Below are 24,046 nucleotides of genomic sequence, written 5' to 3'. Positions count from 1 at the left end.
GCTATGGCGACTGGTATGCCTCCGCCATAATGCATGATTCTCCTAATAGGTCTAGATAGTACATGTGGACAATGTGTGATTACATTTTCACAAAACTGGCAAAATATTGAAATGACAAGTTTGTCACAAATGTGTTGAATGTTCACCTTCCTTGACCTTGGTTTAATTGGATGAATAGGAGAGCATGTATTTGGGGATTTAAGGACTTTAACTTGACTTTGACCCATTCATACATTTATGCATTGAGTAATTTTCATGGTACCAGTATGGAGAAAAAGAAGAAATGGAGAAAAATTTCTGTACTGAATAGTAAATTGTTACCATGTTCATCTGGCCTTTGACCCTAAAATTCATAAGATAATCACTTTCAGGTAGAACATGCATAAATATGCAGTAAGTTTCAAGATAAATTGAGCCACTTCCGAGATATGGAGGAAAAAGTTACAAATGATAGTTCAGCACTTTCACTTGATCTTTGACCTTTTGACCTTTGAGGCAAAAAAAAAAGAAAAAAAAAACCCACCAGAGAATTTCTATTAGGTTACACATGCATACAATAAGTATTAAAAAAAAATAATAATCCTGCTGGCATTGCATGAACATGAGGGAAATAGTAAAATTTTGAAGTGTTGCACTTGACCTTTGACCCCTGACCTTTGACCCCATGAACCCTACATTCTCTAGATAATCACTGCCAGTCAGTGTACATGTAACGTTCCATGAAGATACCTTGAACAATTTTTCTAATTTACAGAGAAAAAAAAAGAAGTTTTAATACTTTTACTTGACCTTTTGACCTTTGACCTTTGACCTCATGACCCAAACTTTCACCAGAGAATCTAAATTGGGTAATACATGTATGCACTAAGTTTCAAGAAAATATCTTCAGGCATCGCGTAGATATGGTGGAAATAGTGAAATTTTATGTATTTGACCTTGACCTTTTGACCTTTGACCTTGAGCACGTGCACCCCCTAATACACATACATGCCAAGTTTCATTAGGATACCGCAACAGCTTTTGATAGTTACCTTGTCCACAAAATTCATTACGGACGGACGGAAAGATGGACAGACGGACGGACGGAAGGACGGACGGACCTAAGGACGGACGGACGGAAGGACGGACGGACGGACGGACGGACGGACAACCCAAAAACATAATGCCTCCGGCACCACTTCGTGGCGGAGGCATAAAAAACAACTTTAGAATCAAATTCCTCGACCCATAAAACCTCTAAAGCTGACTTTTCAAATTATTGTAACACTTTAAAGGTTTTTTGTTATGGACTGGCCTTTTTTGTAGGTGGCAGCCATATTGGATTTTGAAAATATGCCGCCCGGAGGGCGCCCTTCACAAGAAATACGCCTTTTTTCCGCTGTCGACAACTGCAATTCTATTACTAAGGCTGGGATTCCTGGAATATTGACCATGGGCAAGCCATTTTTTCTATAAACTGTTATGAATACAATGGCTTGACCCCTAAATGACCTTAAGGTGACCTTATAAGGAAAAATTGACTTCAGACCATAAAAACAACTTCAGAATCGAATTCCTTGACCCAGAAAACCTCTTAACCTGACTTTTTAAATGATTGTAACCCTTTTATGTTTTCAAATGCAAGTGACCTTTAAACCTATATGGTGGCCATATTGGATTTTGCCAATATGGCCGCCCCAGAAGGCGCCCTTCTTGGCGCCCATCAAAAATCAAAATAGTATGGTCTGGGCTACATGTGTGCCAAATTTTGGTGCTTTTGGAAAATTTTGAACCAAAAATCCCTGCGCCCCCCACTACTATACTCAGATTTAATATTAAACCATGAGACTCTTTTAGCAAGAAAATATACATTGATATCTCAGAATTCAGTATGAGTTTTAACATTTGAGAATGAGTATCTTTAGCAAACCTAAATCATCAGTTAGCACAGTCTCCATGTAGTTCTTGTACATGAAAAAAGATGAAAGTAAGGAGGAGACTTCAAGCACAAGTACTGTAGTCTTGTAAAACATGTACCCTGATGTCAGGACTCACTGTCAGAGGCATCCAGCTATGCTGAGTCATGTCAGTGTATCATAATATTTCAACTTTCACTCCTTTACTGCCAATCACTAACAACATTAAGCTTGAGGATAATGCCCTGAAGCTATTTCATGAACACTTCACATACATATTGGCATGAAAGTAGGTTATGTCATTCTTTTCCATATTAGATGTGCGTGTAATTCCTTTACCGTGTAATTCCGTTACCACAATCACAGCAGAACTAAAGGAGATACACTATTTCACAAAATGGTTTGTGAGTTTTTAGGGAGTCACATGTAGAGAAAAAATTTGTAAGGGGAGAAACAATCAGTGATTACTTTGTTCAGGAGAAAACTTTTTTTTCAGTTTTATAGTAACGGAATTACTCTGTACGTCAATTTGTCAGTAGATTTGGAAACTTTCTCAAACAGATATCATAATGAGAGTGACTGAATGCTTCAAAAAATGTGATTGTTGAAGCAAAAGAAGAAAAATGTGGAAGTATGGATAAAGTGGAGAGATATTTAAGTTGTTTCATTTTAAATTTTCATTTGATATTGTAAAATTTTAGATAAATAAAATAAAAAGTCTTCCAACTTTGAAAGTATGTAGAACAAAAACGAGGAAAGTTATTGGAAAAGGTTTTTTTGTTTCCGTAAATACAACAATCGGTCTGTACGGGAAACTTAAATTTCTGAGCATTTACTTTACTTTGAATTTCGCTGTTTTTGCCCCTCCCATACGGATTTGCCCAAAAGATTACTAGTGCTATTTAGAAGCTAGTAGTAGTACTAGTTATCCAGGCTACATACACTACAGTACACAGCTATCCCACAAAATTGTACATAAAATGACACCTTGGCAGCTTAGATTCTGATCCTCTCGCAAGCAAGCCAAAGCAGTATCCGACTTCACACCGAACTTTCATGTTTCAACAAAAACTTATTAACCAAGAAACCATGCAGTAAAGCATGCATTTTGCACACAAACCAGCCTAACCAGCAGAACAGCACGACATAACGCAGCTGCCATAGGCATGCGCCAAAATGCACGTTCATGCGTCGAACAATGAACGATGTGGGACTGAATCTCTGCGCCTACGCACAAGGCGGAAGCGCGAGCGCCACTCCGATAAAAATGAAATTCTGCGGCTCTTACGTCAGGAAAGTATCTTCTGTTTTTCCGCTAAAGGGAACAAAATGCAATACCAAGTGCAATCTATTTAATCGTTACTACATAAAAACTAACTTCACCGGAGATCATTGTCATGTCACCTCAATATCCCCCAAAATTAATGCTAGCAAGACAACAGCTCTGATTTTAGTAGCCTACCAGGCTCTTGAGACGCTATTGTACCCCTTTTTAGGAGAATGGGTAGATGAGCAAAAAATTCTGAGATGAAAACCGATTGCACGAAACAGGCAGGCATGACCTCTTTCATTCAAATTTAAGAGGAATGAATATAAAAAAATCCCCCCAAAATTGTATTTTTAAATACTACTGCGATGACGTAAAAATAATTTACATAATTTGATATTTGATACATGAAATAAGGGTTATAAAAATATCTACATTTTGTACTTGTATGGAATTTTTAGTGAGATTTTGCAACTACGACTGGAGTGTTTTAAAGATATGAATATGCATGAATGAAGATACCTATACTTTCCACCCTTTTTTGTTTTTCTTTTATTTAGTGCTTATTCAATGTAGGGGTAATTAAAAATGCAGGGATCATAAACGAGGGAGTGTTTATGCTGTCACGTTCGATTACGTCACAATCAATAATATCGCCACCCGTTATTTGTCCCCACCGCAGATACGTGATGATAAAGCATGTAAAACAAAAGTCAAACCCGTCCAGAAATTTGTGCAAAAGGGTAAATCAGAGCTGTATCATGTGAAAATGTTCAAAACTGTACCATCCTGGAAAGCTGTTTTTATCACTTTTCCTCTTAATTTCCAAAAATGAAAATAATATGGAATACATGTAATCTTCAAGTATAATTCTTTATTGATAGATATATCAGATTAGTGCCCGGGTATGCCCAGTCGAGTAACTTTCATCTTTATTTCAGCTTTTTTTGCTCAATTTTTATTCGCGCATCTTTGTGTCTGTACCACCTACCTTTTGTAAGAAGGGATAGCGAAAAGTAATTACCATCACAAAGACATATCTTCCTTTGAAAGTGGCTGGTGATTATGTAATGAGACACGAGTCAATTGTCTTCGTATCTGCGCAGCAGATCCTGTTTGGCACATGCTTCAAATATTTTTGAGCGGCGGCTTAGAACATGGGATCAAAGGGAATGACACTGTTGTTACTCCATCTCTTGAACCTCCTTGGTATAACATGCAGTGGCATGGGAATGACTATGTACACGCACACACAGTGCATGCATTTCTCTGCGGCTGTCCTCGAGCGGACGTGCAGGCCCATATTAACGAAAGTTGCTGTCTAGGGAATGTACTGAATGCCAGTGCCAATTCAAGAAAGTTTTATGCTTGAAACTGATTGACAAATTGCCCTACATCAACATAAATAAGCACTGAATTGATCAGTGTTTTAGTAGTAGCCATGATAAAAGATCATGGGCATACATACTCGAGCAGGATTCGAACCTACGACCTCCTGATCACCGGACAGGCGTCATCTCCACTAGACCACCGAGCTTTCGCCCGACAGCAAGTGTTGGTTCCAATCCTTATAGCATGCAGCGGGTACTGCTTTGTTATTCAAATTCATGAAATTCTTCCGTCGAGATGTTTTCATTGCAACTGATTGACAAATTGGCCTACATCGACGTAAATAAGCACTGACTTGATCAGTGTTTTAGTATTCTTCCGTCTATCGACGGAAGAATTTCAAGAATTTGAATAACAAAGCAGTACCCGCTGCATGCTATAAGGATTAGAACACTTGCTGTCGGGCGAAAGCTCGTTGGTCTAGTGGAGATGACACCTGTCCGGTGATCAGGAGGTCGTTGTAGGTTCCAATTCTGCTCAAGTATGTACGCCCATGATTTTTTATCATGGCTACTACTAAAACACTGATCAATTCAGTGCTTATTTAAGTCGATGCAGGGCAATTTGTCAATCAGTTGCAAGAAAAACATCTCAACGGAAGAATTTCATGAATTTGAAGAAGTTTTATGCTGTATCATATTTTCTAGTTTTACAGTATATTCTTCTTATTCACTATAATAGGAGGGAACTACAACGTATGTGTAGGCTATGCAATTACTTTGAAGAAATAATCCAGATGACATGCAGAGAAATGCGTCAAAAACACAGACACACACACGAGTTGTTAGGAAGTGACATAAACATGGCATAGGCACAACTGACAGCTACTTGTATATCTGGTTGCAGTTTAATACTCATTGTCTTAAAACTTAAAATTTTACAGCAATGTTTACGAGGATATTTTTTTTCTTTTGTTGCTGTCTTTTTAGTTTCCTTGAGAATAAAGCAATGACCTCAAGTTCACTCTTTCACAGACAAAACATTTTCAAGAGAATGAAGCAAGTGAAAATATATGCACACAATATGTACATGAATGCATGCACACCTTGGAAGATACATCTGTACCAGGTATCTCGGCAATAGTTTCATTACTTCTAATGAAGGCTAGAATCCTCAGAAAACGTATGAGATATGGGGCACAAAAAAGATTGGCGCATGGATACTCACCTGACCAATCTGTGCATGCCATGTCTGCAAGCGTAGTGCAAGGCAGTGTTGTGGTCATAGTGCTCACCGTAGGACACATTGGGGTCAAAGGCTTTCTGGAATTCAACACTGTGCTGGTATATCTCATCTGCTGTCTTCTCATCACCAGACTGCAGTGCCTTGCGGAATTTGGATGAACTGTTGCCCATCCTGAAAACATGCAGTGTCTTGTACTGCCAGCTGAATTCAAACCTTTGGGGCACCCTCTGTCTGTCAGCAATACAATGACTAATACACAAGTCTTTCCTGAGCCAGGTCACTGCCCAGTCCTAGTGATAGGCTGAGTGTATCATATGGTTGATCCTGCACAACTCCATCAAAGCAGGAGCATCCTTCTTTCACTGCACATTACTATACGTAAGTGTGATCAAATCGAGCATATGAATGAAAACAATTGTGATGCCATGTGAAATCATCTTCACAGTTAGCCGTTGTTACTTGAAATGCACTCAGGAAACTCAGAGTTGTCTTTTCTTTTGACAGGTTCTTCCATTGCTTTTCATCCATGTGTTAATAACACAATCACTTCTGTCTGGAATGCTTTCATCTACATCAAAGACAAACCAAATTCAAAAAACCTCTTGCAGGTTTGTTTTTTTTTCTTTTTGGTTTCTTTTTGCTCTGTTATGCTTGCTTGCTTGCTGAGCGTATCTTTGAGGCTCACTTTTCAGATTAGTTGGCAACGGCTAATACAAACCAATGATAGAGAAGAGCTGAACACTATGGATAAGTCTTGTACGCTAAGTTAATCTAATTGAGACAGAGTGTAGGCTGCTCACACAGACATGTCAGAACAAATGTAATCAGCTGTTGCCTTGCTACGATACTTTTGAGTCTGTTTCCTTGTAACCTTCAAAACTTTTCTGGAGTTACCGCTGAATGACTGTACAAACCAAATAGTGTTTACTGCTAGGTTTTTACTGAAATCACAAAGTTGCACAGCTTGGGTCCACTGTTCAGTGGCTAATATCAACTCACATACCAGTCTTTAGTTGATCTTTCCTGATGTGAGTCACTTGGACCATTGTGATCAGCAACATCCATACATGATATACACACCCCAGACTTTTTATCACAGATTTCTCAGGCTCTATGATAACCATACATTTACATATTTGCATCCATTTTCAACATGCTGAAGAGATTGTTTCTTGTTGTCTAAGAGGGGTGTATTATATCCAAAGTTGGTGCATGGTGTGATGCAATAAAGTACTCTCACTATAAAAGCACAATGCAAAACTGTTATCACCAATCCTGATTTGTGATTCACTGCAGACATATAAAACAGCATCCAGTGGCACTGCAATGTCACATTTCCATCAGCTGATCCCACCATTCCCCTGTTTTTCTCCTTTTCTTCCACAGCGTGCTCTGGCAAACCTAAGTCGCTGATTCCACAGATCTTGGGTGATACTGCTCATACATCTGTGTTGCCTGGCAACGAATTACATCATCTCAATGGGGCTGTTCAGTGGGGCAGCATCTGCTTTTAATCGCATCCTCCAAAGAACTCTGCTCAGTACAGCCCCCGAGTTGTTACAGATGATATCCCAGGCACGAGTTTGTACCAGATGTTGCCTCCCAACATCTTAATGTGCGATCCATGTATGTCATTCCCCTGCCTGCTTCTCCTGGAGGGATCTGTGCCAATAGAAAGCAAATTATCAGCCAGGTAATTACAAGAGAATATTCACGTGCAATGAAAACTAAGTGAAAACAATGTACGATACACACATCTGTACTGTGTAATGATTCTCTCACAGAAATCGGCTTCATTCTCAGAAAGGGCAATTAAAAAAATTAAAAAATTACCCGAGGGTGACAAAATGAAAATTAAGAAACAACTTATTTTACCCTCGAAAGTTTTCAGGAAGGGTCACATCAAACTGATGTGATAAAAGCTTTGGTCTAATCCTGAAAAAGGTATATTTTTTAGATATTGAACTTGTTTTTTTAAAAGACACTGCAGAAAACTTCAGTATAATCTGAATGCCATTCTTGTGAAGTAGATTTTTTCACTATAAAATAACTTTAAGGTAATCATCTTCATGCTATGATAAAGCTGATGACTCATTTTTACATCATCCTTAATGATGGAAGTTTTTTTTATGGGGGGGGGGATGAGCATTTCAATTTCCACCTCTTTCAAAGTGAAATGTCTGTAGGATTTTAGATGTAAAAGTTTTTGTAACACACTGGGTGATTTCAGGTTCGATGCTAGTGCTAGTGCTATTGCTAGCTTCCAAATGACTGCGTTAAACTGAGCTCCGACACTGACGATCAGATTAACAAAGCGATACCGATCGAAATTATTGATCCACAGCACTAGGTGCTAGGATCGCACACACTGCGAAGTCCGCAGGAATTGCAAGACGAAAAAAGTGAATGCGCGTGATTACAGTCAAATATCAAAAGATGTAGCCATGACTGCTTAGTTATTGGACTCATAATGAGGAAGACAGATTGAAATACCACAAATTTCATCCCTTCTTTAAAACAGATCTTAGTTTTGCTCCCAGGCTCAGATTTATGTAGCCATGTCTAAGAGCGTTCGTGTACTTTACTTGGGCGACCACTGCATCAGCATAGACTTTGCATGTAAATAAAAAGGAAAAGAAAAAGCATTTTTGGCCTGGATCCTGTGGGTTTCGAACCTGCACAATGTCCAAACTTTCGTCTCTGGCACCAGAGACCAAGTTTTCAGCCATGTGGCTATACATCTCCACAAAGCAAATGTGTTGAACATTAGCTTACAGTGTACATGTATATGACAGATAATCAAGAATCATTTTCATCCCAATTCATTTGCATTATTTTTCTTTTAAAAAACAAAATTGTTACCCTGATCAGGGGCCTGTTTCTGAAAAATTTAGCATAAGTCAAAACTTAAATCCATCCATTTGCGATCGATCACAACTTGCAATCAATTGCACATTTGTATTCCATAAAGAACTTTGCAACTGATTAAAAGTTGTGCTCGAATGTTGGTGCCACATAATATTTCAATGAAATTGTACGAGCCTATTATTGTCTGCAAGGGCATTACAGCATGAATGCCCTTTTGTTTCTGCAGTCATCTCAGATTCAACTTGACAAAACTGCACCAAAATCACAGAAAATACTTTTACAGTATTTATTGTCATTCATGTACCGAATTTAACCCAAATCAGTCAATACTGGAGAGCATTCAATATCAACGTCAACTTTCAAGTTGTCTATAAAGTGAAAGTGAAGTTATCTTATGTTGATACACAACAGTCACATAAAATTAGATGACTTCCTTAACTTCAGATTGTATAGTAAGGACAGGAGACGCCACAAAGGTCACGAAAATGGAGTAGTTTTGAGCGACAACATGCAAAATCTTGTACATCATGTCATGCATGTAATAAAATAGCTAACTTCAGTTTCAAATTGTATAGGCAGTGCATATGCTCAGCACCACAACTGCATACAAGCACAACTGCACAGGACAAGCACAGCAAACACTGGGAAGCTCGCAACAGCAAGTCAACATCCATATCAGCAGCGCTTCCCGATAACCAATTTGGTGTAAAATTGTATTCCATGAGTGATCAAATACAAGCTACAAAGTATTTTCTGTGATTTTGATGCATTTCGGTAAGGTGAATTTCAGACATCTACTAAGATACACATGTATGAAAGTAGGCCTACACCGTACATAATTACTGTTTGCATGAAAGCTGGTGCTACAGTATCTCAAAAAAAATAGCCCTTTGATAGTTCTGATATACATATTGTATCATGTGAAAAGTCAGAAGATACAAATCTTATTTAAAATAATACAGGGCATCTATGGAACTCATTCTCAGAACAGTATCTAGATGTAAATATCAAAAATTAAACTTCAATTCTGTTTCAGACACCATACACCACACGATACACACAATTGAGACCCACTCATGGTCCAGTCTTCTTGTAGATTGCTTAGATGTGCTAGCCCCCTATTCATTAATACATTGTACCTTGAACCAAAATTACATGCTTTTTGGGGAGATTGTTCTAGTGAATTTCCAACTTGTGTGGGATATTTTTCGCTCAGAACGTCAAGGTTGCCATGCTGTGAGTCACCTTCAATATTAAATACATTGGGCCAAACCCAAGGAGGCTCAGCTAATTTTGGATACATTGAAACACTAGCAACAGCGATTTGCCAGAGGGTAAGCTACTACTGTGAAACAGCATTAAAAGAGGTAATGTACATTGTAGAATTCTATGTTGATGACAACTTACTTATTGAAGGTTACCTTAAAACATCTACCAAAATTCATCAAGACGATTTTCATGATTGAAATGCTTCAAAACCGGCATAATTTCAGCATGCGAGCAAAAATGTCACTTGTGGCCAGACTGTAAAACACTGAATGCGTAATTCATACAAATCTTTAATTTTTGCTGTTGGAACGCTGAGCCTTACTTCCATGCAGGTTGTAATCTTCCTCATTAGAAACTGCTTTAATTTCCTGTTTACGCCATATAATGTAATATACTGTTTATGCCAAATATTTTGCGAGGTTTTTATTTTTGTGAATTTCGCGAGTCGGGTGCTATTCACAAAATTAAAGACATGCAAAAATATTGAATCTGATCAAGCTATGAATGTGACATACGCGTAAATATACATTTCTCCATTTGGTACAGGATTCCACAATAGCGAATTTAAAGGGACTGTACAGTTCTGGCTAAGGTGAGGATTTAGCTTCTAATGTTTTGCGAGATGTTCGGAAACCATTCTATGAGATGTCAAAGAGCATGCAAGTCTCAGGGGTATCAAAGGTTAATTTGATGAACATCGGTTTTGAAATGGCCGAGATATCCAAAACAAGGTGAAACAAAGAGATGCTAATAAAAGGCGTGGCTTGTCGCATTTTATCATTATCACTTTTTTTGGATATCTCAGCCATTTGAAAACCAATATTCATCAAATACATGTGTAAACATTGAATCCTTAATATTACATGCTCTTTCATATTTCATAAGAGGTTTCTCATTATCTCACTTATAGTCAAGGCTCAGGGACCCAGAAAAGATGACTTCGTTCAACCCACCCCGCAAAAGTGGTTTGACTGCATGGGATGGTTGGTCGGACCAGGGAGGTGGGATCTCTTCCCACCTCCCTGGTTGGACCCCCTTTAACACCCCTAGGTAGTATGTGGTTCCAAATTGTGGTACAGTTGAACCTCTCTTATCCGGCCTCCCTTTATCCGGATCTCTCTATTATACAGACGCAATCTCGCCGTGATTTTTTATCTTTTGTTAATAATTACGGGAGGAAAGGGGGATTTCCCAACTCCTTGAGAACTCCTACACAAACACACATGAATTACGTATACTTGATACATTTCTTAATAATTATTTAGGTAAATCATCCCAAGAATTTATAAAAGAAAATGATTTCATTCTTGCAAACACGAACCTCTATTTTTGGGTTTGTTGCTGAGTGTAACAATTAAAAGGTTGCAGTATACACATTACTACATGTGGTACTACAATGGGCTACAACAGTACACGTGTATGTATACTGTAAAACATGATATATTCGCGGCATGAATTTTTCGCGAATTGGAGCCGACGGCCTTTTTTGCGGCATGAAATTTTCGCGAACTGCCACTGGCATCCAATGCATATACAGTGTAGACAAGAACTTTCGCGTGCATTTTCATTTCGCGAATCTTGGCGCTCGCGAAATTCGCGAAATTAAAATGCACGCGAAAATTCCTCGTTTTACAGTATGTAAATGTATAAAGCATCGAGTCTCCCGTATCCGGCCAAATCCCTTCTCCGGATGAGCCCCGGTCCCGACTTGTCCGGATACGAGAGGTTCAACTGTATCAATAAAATTTTACAGGCCACTTTAGTTGCGACAAGACCTTATTGTTTGAAAAAAGAGTCTGCGTGCGCCAAGACGACACGCACCACTGGCACTGCTACAGGTGCCAATGCCAGTAGTGGGTGTAGTAGTCTTAACGTATGCAGACTTTTTCTTCGACAAACAAGGGTTTTTGCCTGCACACTAACTTTTCATGCCAAGGGGTCGGTGACGCTTGTCGCTATCATTTTAAGGGAGCGCTGAAAATGACAAAATAATCATAGTTTTTGCATTTATTTCATGAAGAATTCATCAAAACTCCATAAAACTTTCAACACATATTTGACTTCAAAGTACAGGCAAATGAAGTTTTTAGCAATGTATGGACACAAATTTCCCTTAAAAATATATGTGAATACAGAGAGCAAAACCAATGATATTCTAATGTTAGCTTTTTTACGTATTTACAGAGCAATGGTTATTAGAAACAACCTTGGAAAAGAGCAGAGGAAAGTAATTGATTGTTCATGTTCTTAAAGGAAGTTTATTCAAGAATGCAGGTATGTACACTCTATTATCCACCTTTAAGCGTACTTTTGTGTTCGTTAGCAGATAGCTATTGTAAAAAATAGATTAAAATGAAAAATCATGACATGTAAATTTGTATCAAAATGTGCAGTAATTAATTAATGCTAAGGAGAGAATGAGGGAAAATCTTGGGCGTCCTTTCCCTTTTATCCAAGCTAATTTTATAGTGTTGAGGTAGGAAGTTTAAGACCCGATCTACAATGTGTGATGTGCACGAAAGGCAAAAGAAACAAACATGTCTAGATTCCAGATACAATGTGCATCTTTTTTTTCACTTTATCGTACTTTGTTTGGGCAAAATTATAAAAGACTACGGTAAAAATCAATAGAAAGTTGTCTGACCCCGAAATTATTGTAAAAGTAAAATCATCATTTATGCTTGTACACCAATAGAGTGATATTCAAGGCAAAAAAGGAAGGGGACCCTCAACATGTTTTTCATTAATATAATATTGTTCGAATGCGTATGAACACAAAGGAAAAGACAGGAAAATTATCTTCTTTTAAATGGCAATTTTGTCAAATTATAGGTTGAGAATTAACTTTTACGTAACACATTAAAGGACAAGTTCACCTTCATAGACATGTGGGTTGAGTGAATGCAGCAATATCACTAGTAGAACACATCAATGAGAGTTTGAGGAAAATCGGACAATCTGTTCAAAAGTTATGAATTTTTGAAGTTTCTGCTCAGTCACGGCTGGATGAGAAGACTACTATAGCTTGCGATGTCATATGTATACAACTATGTACAGAAAGTATAAAGAAAATTCAAGATATTCTCACTTTTCTCACATAATAAAAGGACACTCGACTTCTCTCTTTCAGAAGTCAGGGGAAATAATATTACCCCTAACATAAGTCAGTAACATGCCAAAGAAATGTGCACTTTATTCAAAAAGTCAAGTTTTGTGAAATTCTCTTTTTGTTTTCCTTAGGCCAAGTAAAAAAAGAAACCAGTTTCTCGTCCTCGCGCGCATCAATTTTGGCCGCCGCATCAAGTTTTTTACTATTTACTATTTTCAAAATGGCGCTGAAAATACCAAGAAATTCATAATTCTCGTCCCAGCCCGCTCCCCGCCCACATCAAATTTCAGTTGCCGCATCGACTTTTTTGATATTTACTATTTTTTCGGCCGCCGAAAAAAAATAACGACAATAAAAATTCACCTACCAATCGTGATTTCTCATTTCTAAATACGCCTTGCGTCCTCTACTTAGTACAGCTGTAGCTTCTGTACATAGTGCGTATGTAATATAACGCATGCATTTCACACTGCGAGCTCGGCAAGAAGGAATGACCCACAAAGCAGTCGAACGGTAGTTGGATGGGCGCGCGGGCCTGGGCGCTGTGATGTACAGCGCACTCGGTACGTCGTGAACGCGATAGCGGCAACATTTTTTGCGAACAATTGCTGATAGTCCACGCATATTTTGCGCATTGTTCGTATTTTTCCCCGTTTCTCATATTTTAAGCGGATGAACTGTACTGTACAAATGCTCGTGAGGATTGTATCGAGTTTGCATGTATACATTTTCATGTCATTGTGACTATGTGCATGTGTGTGCAGTGTCGGAAGGTACGGTGCCAGTGCAGTGTGGCCGTGCCAGTCACGTATGCGTGTCTGTAGCTGTCAGGGTCCCCATCCCCCTGGTCTGTCAGCTGTCTGCACGCATGCATGAACACATTTGAATGTGTAGATGCCCAAACACTCTGCTCTGTAACGTTGCATCTATTTTGAAGAGAAAATGAATGCACTTTTCCAGCAAATGTAGAATTATTAAATGGGTGTATCTACACAAAATAAATAACTTTTCCACGGATTCTGGTTTGTCTCGTATTTCTGCGGGATACTTTTCTTTACGATGTAAATTCATGGACACGGCCGTGAGTCATACCACCTGTAGTGTGATTGAATCATTCATCATTCAAATGATGAGTGATTATCAAATGTCTTTTAGAACATGAAGAAACATCTTTAAATGTTTAATGCTATAATGCCATATCAGTATCATTTTGACATTCATCTGCAATTGTACCAGCCAGTTTCCAGTTGAATGTGCTACAATTGTGCTGTGAAGAGATGCAGATAGACCTACAGCGCAGCTGTGTGGACACAAAAAGTCACAAACACCAATGATAAACGAGATATGAAACTCGTCACGCTGACGAGTTAGGTGATACGCTTGGGGTCATCAGGTGTCGGTCATCTGTGATCGACAAAGAAAAGAATGTGATATAGGCACCTTGAAGTTATATTGAGCGTGCATGCAAAACCGTTTCTCTAACCAATCGGCCACGGGACATCCCCGGAAATGGTAAGGCAAAAAAGAAATGTATGGATATTACAGGGGGAAAAAGTCAATGCCCACTCAACAATCGTGGCCGCGTGAACATGTATTGCATTGCTAGACGGAAATGCGGCCTTGTAACGACTGATGTCGCTATGCCATTTCTGGCAACTTGGGAAAAATACGCGCCGTAGACATAAAGCCTATAATCGGCTGGTTTTGATACCTTGCCTTTAATCACAATTTTCAGTGTGATGACGTCATCAAAGTACAAAACAATGACATGGTCTTGAAAGACAAATGTTCAAAGTACAACACCTCAGTCGTCGTCATTACATACTATGATCGGTTTGACAAAGTCAACCTGCAAAATGTTGCTGCAGTCGAAGCAATGTGGTCTCCAACACACAAAAAAGAGGGATATGGCGTGTGTCTGTGTGTCTGTGTGTGTGTATAGGTGCGTTTATATACGAACGTGATTTCTACATGGACGAATATGTAATACAAAATTGAAGAAAAAAAGTAAAATAGCTAAGTATTTTGTTTCGTGATCTTGTGGGGTTCGAACCCGCAACCTCAAGTCTCTGAGACGTCGCCTTTAACCACTCGGCCATACGTCTCGGCGAGAAAATATGAGGAACGTAAACTTATGTATGTGAAAGCTGAATCGGGAATCGTTTTGTCCACATTCCATTCTCATTTTCAGTTTTAAACTGCAAAATTGTCAACCTGATGATGAGATTTCAAAAAATAAAATGCATGATTACTGAAGCTTATTGTCTCAGCTACAACATACTTAAGTTTCAGAGGAAATGAAGCAAAATCAGCTGAGATAAAGGTGCTTAAACGTTGTCAAGTCAATGCATGGTTTTAAAAAAAATCACCTCCCATAGACAATACACGTAAACTTGTCCGATTTTGCATCTTTACCTTTAATCACAATTTAAGGTATGATGACGTCATCAAATTTCAAAACCATGACTTGGACTTAAAAGGCAAATGTTCAAAGTACAACATATCTGAATTTGGGATAATATTGAGCTTAAACAACAGAGATACGAGCAAATGAATGTCAGAAACAGTACCTCAAAAAAATTAATTCCACTTTTTTGATTTCAGATGATGATATGATGACGTCATAATGTATTTAGGGAAATATTGATACTTGAGACGTTATTTTCAATTCATATGCTTTTGTAATATGCAATAAAAACATAGGGTCACCTGACGTTTTAAAGAGCTATGGCGAAATAAACAAAGACATGTTTTTCGCTATATTTCCACATAGACGCGAACACGAAATTTCAACTTTGACGCCAGCGCATTCCTTTGTTATAGGTCGAAATTGATCGGAAATCAATGGATATTGTTACTTAATGTATCAGGAATCCAAATCTGTCAAAAAATGTGCATTTTCAGTTTGCTTACGCGCACTACGCGCGAAAATGTGCGGACGGACGCGAACGCGCGAAACGCTTAAAATTGTCTGAAACTTCGAGATTTCCCATTGGTAAGTTGTTTTGAGCCTTTTAAAAGTTTGACGCGCGCGTACGCGCGCGTAATAATGTCTTAGGTAATTAGCATTAAAATGTATGATAGAGCGTGACCTGAACTTAATGTCCGCCGAAAATGATACAGACATGACCTTTAGATATGAAGTTATGATCGATCATGTAACATGGTCCGAAAATCACAAAATGGCGCCTAGATGACGTCATAGATATGTTACTGTCATGAAAACCTTATTGTGGCTAGATTTTGTCATGAGACATGTTCCCTGAAAATGTCATGTTATTCCGTAATGTCATTCTTGAGATATTGATGACACAAAATTGTCCAGAAAGAAAGAAGAATAAAAAGAAATAAAGAGAGATTTTGACAATCACAATAGGTGATACGCTGATAGCGTATCACCTAATAAAGCAGTGTTTTGAATATCATGGAATTTATTTCAGTCGTACATTTGTTGATAGAGTGTTTTATACCTGTTTCAATTAATAGCACAATGCATCAGAATTGCAAGTACACTGGTATCAGAAATGTCATTGCAACACTAAATACCAATATTAAGATAGTCATTTTCCCTTGACATCTGTAGTGGAAAGGAAAAGCAAATGTATTTCTGCATGCATGAAGTTTCATTTCAAGTATGGTACATATTTATATCTATTTGTTTGAAAATGCACAGAGTGCTGGCAAGACATACACTTGGGACCTGGTCTCTCATAACACAGCTACCAGAGTGATATTTCATTTCATAAATTGGATATAGAAAATAGTAAAGCCCTCTCTCGTTACCTTTCTCAGAATTAGGACGAGAAACACATGTTAGTTTCATTTTGACAATCCTCGAAAAAAATAGTAAGATATCAAATAGTAAGGACCTCCCTCATCGCCTTGCTCAAAAAACCCGGACGAGAAACTACTTTCTTTTTTTTACTTGGCCTTATATTCAATTCAATTCAATTCAATAGTTGTTGTACGTATTCAATATATTGTTGTACGTATGTGACATCATACACTGTAGTAGTCTTCTCCTCCAGCAGTGATTGCACAGATACTTTAGAAATTCATAGCTTTTTGAACGGATTGTCGGATTTTCCCCAAACTTTCACTGATGTGTTCTACTATATTGTTGCCTTCACTCAAACCACATGTATATGAAGGTGAACTTGTCCTTTAACGACAACCTTGATAAATGGCTGCTATCTTGATTTTCTGTGTGGATGTTATTTTTGTCTTAAAATATGACACATTGGAAAATTGATGCCAAATTTCTCTATTTTTGAAAGATACTTTCTGTTCAATCTTCCCACATTTGCTTCTTCACATTCTACTTTAAAATGATAGTGACCAGTGTCACCTACCACTTGGCATGAAAAGGGAAGGCCGTACTATCACACATTTCCGGGCAAGCCTTGCGTGCAACTTGCGAATAACAATTTTTGCTATGTGCATGGAGGTCCCCGCAGATAACCCGCACATGACAGTACCTAGTACAATGTATCTCGCAAGTAGTTACCCAGAGTTGCGCACGCAAGTCCTTTTTACCCGCAGTCAAGTTTAGGCCCTGTCACACCTTTCAGGGCAACTACACGGGCTTGTTACATGTGGGGATTTTCCTGCACGCAGGACAATTTTTGCGGGCGGACAAGGCTTTGGGTGAGTTTCACGTGCGTCCTACTGTACATGCTGGACCTGCGTGTCAGGGCGCATGGGTGGCGAATGAAGGCTGACAACCTGGTGAAGGAATCCTTCAAAAGGAATTTGATTTGCATAGATCCACGGGCAGCTTACGTTATTCAAGCGGGTCAACCGTTTGTGACTTGCGGCAGCTACGGGCCTCCTACTGGTGTTCTGAGTGGACCTCTGCAGGCAATCCCCACGACTCAGTCGGAAAAAGTTTTGGTCATGCTCAAAACTTGGCTGCGGGTAAATATATCGGACTAGCGTGCACACCTCCGGGCAAGTACGGGCAAGATACCAGATAAGTACTGCCAGGTGAGGGCCAACTGCGGGGAGCTCTGGATAGCTTCTTTTTTTTTTTTCGCAAGTCAACCCACAAGGTTTCCCCAGGCACGGTTTGACAAGGCCTTGAGCATGCCAAAAACTTGTTCCGGGTGAGTCACGGGGGTTTGCTCGCAGAGGTACACGCACAACACAAGTAGGAGGCCCTTAGTGGCAGCACCTCGCAGGCAACTCCAATGTACATACTTCGCAGTCCCCTTATGTCGCTCGTAACTGAAAACGGGTCGGTTTCAAAGCTTTCATGCAGGTCACACAGAATACACGCAATTAACAGGGAAAGTAGCACGCGTGTAGCAGGTAAGATGCAAATACGGAAGTCGCCAACATCCTTGTCCGCCCGCAGAAATTCTCCCGTGTGCTGGAAAATCCCTACTCGTTACAAGCTGGCGTAGCTTACCTGGAAAGGTGTGACAGCTTTGTTAGTTTGCAGGCACAAACCCTTTTTTGGTCGAAAAAAGTCTGCATCAAGACTACCACACGCGCCACTGGCACTGTACGTCCCATAGAGCTTCCTGCAAGACAGTGCTAGCGGTGCGTGTAGTAGTCTTGGCGTGTGCAGACTCTTTTATGTTTGTTCCAACAAATAATAATGAAAAGTGGCCTGTAAAATTTTATTGATACCACAATTTGGAACCACATACTACCTGAGGGTGTTCCTAGAGGTTCCATCTACCACCCTGTGTGGTCAAACCTTTTCTGCGGGGTGACTTGAACAAACTCCTTCATTAAGCCCCTTACAGGAATTAGCGCCTTGACTATTAGGAATGCTATAAACCTGAATCCCCACCTCAACCAGTACTGTACAGTTCTTTTAACCACCCGCGAAATCGTCAGGAAGTTCCGATTCGCAAAAATTTAGATTCACTAAATATATGGTATATAGAGTATACGAAAAGAATAGGGGCTTCTTAATTATCAAAATGCAAAACAACTTTTGAACAATTTGCATTTTCGTTTATACTGTGCAAAGTTGTGGAATTCATTGCCCAAACTTTTAATGGTCATTAAACACAGAGGCCCGAATTCATGAAGGTGGTACAAATGAAACCATGGTTTAAACCATGGACAACTAGAAATGTCGCTATGGCGACTGATGCCTCCGCCATAATGCATGATTCTCCCAATAGGTGTAATGTCTTCACAATGTGTGATGACAGTTTCACATAACTGGCAAAATATCGAAATGACAGGTTTGTCAGAAATATCTTGAATGTTCACTTTCCATGATCTGAGTTTGCTATAATTGTCTATTAAAGAGTGCAGGTACACACATTTGGGGAATTGAAAATTTTTACTGGACTTCTGACCGACCTTATTATAAGTTTATGCATTGAGTATAATTTTCAAGGTATGAAGAAAGAGTGTAATTACAGTACAAAATATATCTTTTTTTTTCCATTTAAACCTGATCTTTGACCCTTAACCTTTGACCTTTGACCTTCTGGCCGGAAATTTCCAAGAGAATCTCCATTAAGTAATACATGTACCTGAATTTTAAAACTAAAAAATTAATGCAATCATTGCATAAACTAGTATATGAGGGAAATAGTAACATTTTTAGGAGTTGACCTTGACCTTTGACCCCCCTGACTATTGACCCATGACCCCTAAATTCCCTAGATAATCCCTGCCAGTCAGTACATGCATATGTACCAAGTTCCATGAAGATACACTGAACGATTTGCGAGAAAAGTGATATTGCAACATTTGACCTGTTGACCTTTGACCTTATGACATGAAAATCTCTCTGGAGAGTCTTTACACAGTAGTACATGTCTATACTAAGTTTCACGAAAATAAATGCGGGCATTGCATAGATATGGGGGAAATAGCAACATTTTTAGCATTTGACCTTGACATTTTGACCTTTGACCTCTTGCCAATGTCGCTAAAATCTATTCTCAACTAATTGTCCCATCATACATCATCCTTGGACCAAATTTGGTGAAAACTGCTTCATCCAATTTTGAGTTATCACATAAACAGATAAATTTTAGGATTTGACCTTGATCTTTGACCTTTGACCTCTGTCCGATTTCACTGAAAAACTAATCAAGTAATTGTCCCATCATACATCATCCTCTAATAAAGTTTGGTGAAATTTGCTCCATCCAGTCTTGAGTTATCGCGCAAAAGGATGCAATTTCATGATTTGACCTTTGCAACCTTTGACCTTTGACCTTCAGCCAATTTCACCCAAAAACTAATCAAATCATTGCCCCATCATACTTCATACTTGGACCAAGTTTGGTAAAATTCCAGTAAATGTTACTCAAGTTATCGCGTAAACGAAAGCGGACGGACGTACGTACGGACGGACGGACAACCCGAAAACATAATGCCTCCGGCACCACTTCGTGGCGGAGGCATAAAAACCATGGAGCGCCGAGTGTTGCATGGAATATTTCGTTACGAAATTGGTCATTTTGTCTACAAAATGGCCGTTTCGTTAACGAAATTATCATTTCGGGGACGAAATGTTCATTTAGTTACAAAATGTTGTCACTCTGTTACAAAATAATAATTTCGACGAAATGACTGATTTCGTAACGAAATATTCCATGCGACACTTGGCGCTCCATGGTTTTTTGTCCATGGTTTAAACCATGGTTTCATTTGTACCACCTTTGTGAATTCGGGCCAGAAAGTCATTTTGAAAACAGCTTATGGATTATTTATTTGAAATTTAAATTGCACTGTGTAAAAAGTGTAAAACTTCTCAGCTTTAGTTCTCCATGTACACATTGACTTAAGTTGGCTGTCAGTATTGATACAAGTACAGTGTGTGCTACAGACTATGAGTTCAAGGGATCAGTCCTTACAAGCACTTGTGCTTTTTTTTTCATCCTTATGACAACTACATCCTGTCATATAATTGTTCTATTCTTAAGGCATTGCATCCTTGCTGGGAAACCCCATTCTTTGGAGAGCACCGAGTCACTTGACAATTGACAGTGACTTTTGTGTATTAAAAATAGATAACATTGTGCTGGATTCAACACCACTGGCAGCATGCAGGTTTACGTTTACTACCAAAACAAATCCACTCAAACTCATGTAGACTTGATAAGGTCCACCTACAATATTTCTTCTACCCCTTTGTTGCATACATCTCCCCCCCCCCCCCAAAAAAAAAAAGAAGAAGAATAAAATAAAACAAAAAATAAAGCATTGAACATCAATGTACAGCTCAGTCAATTAAGTTGAACAACTATGGAATTTAGCCCCAACAGTAAACAGTGTTAACTGTACTGCTAGTGTGATGTCTCAAATTGCTTGTTATGGTCAGACAGTCTGCCCATTTTTACTGTGGAAAATGATATCTTGTCCTATATGTCACTGTCACCCACCACCCAACCATCCAAGTGATTCCTATATACCCCTATACACACTATGTGTGGGTGGGGGTATAGATTATAGGTAAAATATCTTTTCATGTCCCACCATATTTTGTTTGTTTCATTGATACTGACGGACCATGAGATTGATACTGCAACTCATTAAATATTGACACTACATTGTACTGTTAACTATAACTGCACCAGCATCCCCCAAACGTATGATACAATGCCCAGAGGTTTCTGTATGTTAATTACTGCTGTGCAGCTCTGGCGTTGATCCGTTTTCACAATTGCAGGGGGGCCAAACTTTGAGTTTGACAATCTGTGCAAGGGAGCAGAGTGACCAAGAGGGGGGAGAGTGTAGGAGGGGGTATCCTCCCCCCCCCCCCACACACACACACACACACCAGGGAGATTTTGCATAATTCAGACCTGATATTAAGATATCTGGTGACACTTTTGAGGAATTTTTTGGAATTTTTTGTTCCTACCAAAAAAGTAAGAAAAAAATATTAATATTCACAGAAACTGAATGACTAAATCGCAGTATCTCCGCTCTTGTTCTGTGTGTGGAACATCACTATGTAGGCCTATAGTAATACATGGAAGTTGACGGGGGGGCAGAGCTTTTGCATTTTCAGAGTTGAAATAGAACGATCTGATGCATACTTGTGTGCAATATTCGTAAAATTGTTAATCCCCAAAGTGTGCAAGTCTAAATCTATGGATAGGAACCCAGCAGGGGAAAGGAAAATTTAAAGAGGATGAGGGAACTTTTGAACATATAATTTGAAATGAAGTGACAGATATGATGCACATTTATAGATGAAATATTCTAAAATTTGTCAATCCCCCAAGTGTACTATTAAAGTGTACATTGTATGGAAGGGGACCTTACAGGAGAGGGTGTGGGAGGGGGTACTGTAAAAGTGGATATTCTTGCGCCACTAATTTTTCGTACTTGGACGGGTAAAAAGAGTTTCGAGTGTTTTTAATTCCACGGAATCAAGACATCCCACACAGGACCATATGACAAGCAAAAATATTTGCATGCTCTTATTTTCGCGCTAATTTCTGGTTGCACAAAATGTGTGAAATACACCATGAATGAATGAAATATTTGTACAGTTTTCTATAAAAAACACAAGAAATTTTCCTGATTTCTGATATTATTGGGGGGGGGGGGGCCAGGGGACAAAATGGCGTTTGCCCCCCTTGTCCTCCTGGATTGATGCCCTTGCATACAAGGGAGCTTTTGCACTTATACATGTAGACTTCAAATGAAATTATGTCATAAACACATTTTTGATGGAATTTGGGAAGCTTTCAATCCCCCAGGACTTTTAATGTAGGTCCTACCAAATATATGAAGGAAAATCAAGCGGGTAAAGGGTTGAATGAAAGGAGATATCCTCTCCCACCCGAAGGAATTTTTGCATTTTCTATTTTTGTGAAGTGAGAGATCTGGGGTGCACATCAGTGACAACTTTTCTATGAAACATTAGGCAAATCTGTCAGTCTAAAAGTGTGTACTAAGTCAGACAGTGTGTATGGGAAAAGGACCAAACGGGGGAGGGTGAGGGGGTACATGTATTCTCCTCCCATGTGACAGAGATTTTGCATTTTCAGAATTAAAATGCAACAATCTGGTGCACACTTGGAGTGAAATATTTGGACAGTTTTCTATCAAAAAAGCAAAAAAAAAAATCTTCTCATCTTCTCATTCTTGTCCGCCCGCGGAAAATTCTCCTGCGTGTTGGAAAATCCGTACTCACAACAAACCGGCGTAGCTCGCCCGGAAAAGTGTGACACCGCTTTTAACTAGATCTAGGCATTTGTGCACTTTACGGCCCTATATTATTGGTACCTCATTCCCCATATGCCAAGGTGATATTGATATCCCATGAATCACAAGGCACAGAGCAGCTGGCGAGCTTCTCTTGCTGTACGGAACGCCATTTGACAAGTGATAAGGTCACTAAAAGCCCGTCTCACTCACTGCACTTCTACTCTAGCTGCGTACAATGTAGCTGACACATCAAACAATGTGTGATTGCGATATTGCGTGCCTTTGCACTTCGCTGCAGGATTATCAAGCTTTACATTTATATTGTTGCATCGCAGAAAATTGCCATGATCATGGCGCAAAGTGTGAAAAAGTTGACAGTAAGCCTGTGATACAATAGCTTTTTTCTGAACATCCTAGCTAGCCACAACAGTTACGTGAATATTTTTATGCCTCCTTTATCCATCGAGACCCCATCACAAATCGCGCAAATCACCCACGCGGGCGAGGCTTTTGTGTGAGTGTATGTGTCCATGTAGTGGCTGCCCATAAATCGGTAACTATACACAGTCCTGTCACTGTACACAAGTGTGTGCTTTGCACGGCATCTGATCGAAGTGATCGGGCGAGTAAATCGGTATTACTGTTTAGACGATATAAACACTAAGAGACTGACGAATTGAGGTACTTTGTAAGATCTTTTTTTTTTCATTACTTCTCAGAACAATTTCACCAAGGCAATTATCGGTTAATTACTGTCCCCCTGCTTGAGATATAATGCAGCGTCCATTCATTTAAAATCACGAAGGTAGAAAGTTTACCACTGGTTGCGTTCCATTGTGTGTCAATATGCACAGGACCCTGTTTGTCTCTGCTTGATCATGCGCAGGAAAGGGCATTAGAGCAACCACGTGGCGTACCGTA

At 39.2% G+C, this 24,046-nt stretch overlaps 1 protein-coding gene across 1 annotated transcript in view; it reads right to left on the bottom strand.

The window, feature by feature from the left end:
- LOC139728916 (ankyrin repeat and IBR domain-containing protein 1-like) overlaps nucleotides 1-24,046 on the bottom strand; it is a 167,353-nt gene that overhangs the window by 139,042 nt on the left and 4,265 nt on the right. Inside the window, exon 2 of the mRNA XM_071639845.1 lies at nucleotides 5,719-7,398. Within this exon, the coding sequence (XP_071495946.1) occupies nucleotides 5,719-5,906 (188 nt within the window). The 5' untranslated portion in view covers nucleotides 5,907-7,398. The remainder of the gene's footprint in view (nucleotides 1-5,718; nucleotides 7,399-24,046) is intronic.

The sequence above is a fragment of the Diadema antillarum genome, unplaced genomic scaffold (genome assembly GCF_040938485.1).
Source record: "Diadema antillarum isolate AM-2024a unplaced genomic scaffold, OU_Dant_1.0 seq00000205_RagTag, whole genome shotgun sequence".
NCBI classification, from domain to species: Eukaryota; Metazoa; Echinodermata; class Echinoidea; order Diadematoida; family Diadematidae; genus Diadema; species Diadema antillarum.
The sequence above is the reverse complement of the archived record's forward strand: the minus strand, read 5'-3'. Positions and strand labels throughout refer to the sequence as shown.